Raw genomic sequence first — 2,543 nt, 5'->3', positions numbered from 1 at the left:
TGTGCCTTGACGTAATCCGTAGGCGGAACCAGAGGCGGAGTCGGCCCCGGGCTCCGGTTCGCAAGACTACCGGGGACGGGCGATGGGCGGGCGATGGGCGGTCCCAGGACTCACCCTGGCCTTCGCCCCGGCCCTTCGCCCTTACCCGCTGTGCCAGATGCCACAGAATAAATACATCTGTCAAATGCGGAGCGATTTCTTCCCTTGATTTTGCCAAAATATTTGGTACTAAAAGATATGCAGTAAACATACGACACCCCACGAACATAAGGAGTAGGATGCCAAAGTCTCACAAATATGTAAGAAAACAGGAAACTTCAAAATAAGTTTCATGCTAGGGTCCCTCTACTCTGGGAAGGACCTCTCACTGCCCCCTCCTTCAAGTTCTTGCTCAAGTGTCATCTTCTCAACAACGCCCACCCCAATCCCCTACCAACGCTGAACCTTGTCCTGCATTGTTTTATAGTAACAGCTTTATTGAAATAAAATCCACACACCATCCAATTCACCATTTTAAAGTGCACAATTCAGTGCTTTTTAGTATAGTCACAGAGTTATGCAACCATCACCACAAGGACACCACAACATTTTCATCAACCCCTCAGAAAAAGTCCCTGCGCATTAGCAACCAATGCCCCTGCGCCATCCCCCTGTGCCCGGCCACCACTAATCTTTGTTCTGTCCCTATGGATCTGTCTGTTCTGAACATCTCCTGGAAAGAGAATCCAACTATATGTGGCTTTTTGTGTCTGACTTAAACTACCATTCCTGGTCCCCTCTATTTTTTTTTCCCGGAAGTTCTTAATCATCTTTAGAAAAAACATTTTTTTTTTTTTTTTAAATTTTTGAGAGAGAGAGAGAGACAGAACAGGAGTGGGAGAGGGGCAGAGAGGGAGACACAGAATCCCAAGCAGGCTTCAGGCTCTGAGCTGGCAGCACAGAGCTGGCCTTGAGGCTTGAACTCAGCAACTGTGAGATCACAACCTGAGCTGAACTCAGCCGGTTAACCGATTGAGCCACCCAGGCATAATTCATGTACTTTATGTTTCTTGTTTATAACTTGTTCCCACAGCTAGAATGTGGATCCCTGGTGGGCAGGACTTTTCTCTTTTCCCCACTCTTGAACTTCAGCACCCAGAAAGGGTGGCTGGCACATGGAAGGTATCCAACACATGGTTGTTCAATGAACGTTAAAGTCAGACTGCCTTGTGCTATGTCCCGGACCACTGCCCTTTCCTTTCCTCCAACTCTTCAAATTCTTTCTTCCCTCAGTGCTGTGGCCACCTGACTTTCGTCTGAAACATTCTCATGGCTCTGTGGCTCACTGACCTTCAGGTCTCAGCTCTCAGCATAAAGGTCACCTCTCAGACTGAACACCCTGCTTCATCTGTATCTCCGCTGCTCTGTTTCACATAATTTGTCTTCCTTATGTATATATTTGTGGTTAAGTAATCTCTATGCGCAACATGGGGCTCAAACACGCAACCCCGAGGTTAAGAGTCGCACACTCTACCAACTACACCAGCCAGGTGCCCCTAATTTGTCTTCTTTATGTCTCTCTTCACAGTTTGCTTACTTGCACACAGTCTGGCTCCCCTGCACAGGAGGACAATGACAAGTGCCTTGAGAGGCCTGGTCTCTCCTGTCCCTTACCGTATCTACCATCCAGACCACTGTTGGGTATCTATGTGTTGGATGAATGAACCAAGTCATAGCAGCTGAAAAGGCCTGAGGAGCAAAGTGAGGCCTGGAACAAGGGGGAACCCAGGGCCAAACCGCCTTCACCCATACCCCTGTCCCCGAACTCTCGCAGTCAGCAAGAGACCACAGCAGCACAAGAGGTGGCCAGCTCAGAAAAGTTTAATTGCTGAAAACATCCAAGGTATATTCAGGCCAGTCCCTGAGGGGCTCACACCCCGCCCTTAACTGGGCCATCAGCTCCGTGATGTCCCCCTTCTCCTGGTTTCAAACCTGGGGAGGAGGGCAACTGGTCCCTGGCCCGTGAGGCTGGTGCTGTGCCAAACGGCCTGGCAGGGGGCCAGCCCCCAAAGCTCTTACCTGGAAGCGGGCAAGATGGGATGTGGCCCGTGCTAAGTGAAAGTGCTGGGCAAAGCCAGCCCAGGCTGGGACCAGCCCAGGGATGTCTACTAACCCCTCAGCACTCCCAGCCCACCGCGTTCCCGTGCCCCTGGCTCCACATGCTAGCAGGCAGCTGAGGAGAAGCAGCCAGTCCCAGGGAAAGCAGAGGTGCAGACAATCCATGGGAGTTGCAGCGGGACCTAGAGGCCTTGGAAGTGCCCAAGGCCCAAAAGAAGTCAGGGCTTTGGGGAGGAGGTGTGCCAGGGCCACAAGGCATCTTCCAGTTTGAGAGGGAGACAGGAGGTGCGCAGCGGGCACGTCAGGTGGTTCTGGGAGGTGGTGGCAGCAGGTGAGGCCAGAGGTGGCTGGTGGGCAGTCTAGTCCTGGGGAGATAAACCAAGTCGGAGGGAGTTGAGAGGTCTGAGAAGGGAGGTGTCGCAGGCTGCAGGGTGAGGGAGGGACGG

At 52.1% G+C, this 2,543-nt stretch overlaps 1 protein-coding gene across 1 annotated transcript in view; it reads right to left on the bottom strand.

Annotated features, from left to right (window-relative positions):
• Positions 1 to 1,844: 1,844 nt before the first annotated feature.
• CORO7 (coronin 7) overlaps positions 1,845 to 2,543 on the bottom strand; it is a 56,824-nt gene continuing 56,125 nt past the window's right edge. The window contains exon 28 of the mRNA XM_058711512.1: positions 1,845 to 2,462. Coding sequence (XP_058567495.1) covers positions 2,457 to 2,462 — 6 coding nt within the window. The 3' untranslated portion in view covers positions 1,845 to 2,456. The remainder of the gene's footprint in view (positions 2,463 to 2,543) is intronic.

The sequence above is a fragment of the Neofelis nebulosa genome, chromosome 18 (assembly GCF_028018385.1).
Source record: "Neofelis nebulosa isolate mNeoNeb1 chromosome 18, mNeoNeb1.pri, whole genome shotgun sequence".
Taxonomy (NCBI): domain Eukaryota; kingdom Metazoa; phylum Chordata; class Mammalia; order Carnivora; family Felidae; genus Neofelis; species Neofelis nebulosa.
This window is presented reverse-complemented; position numbering and strand designations above follow the sequence as displayed.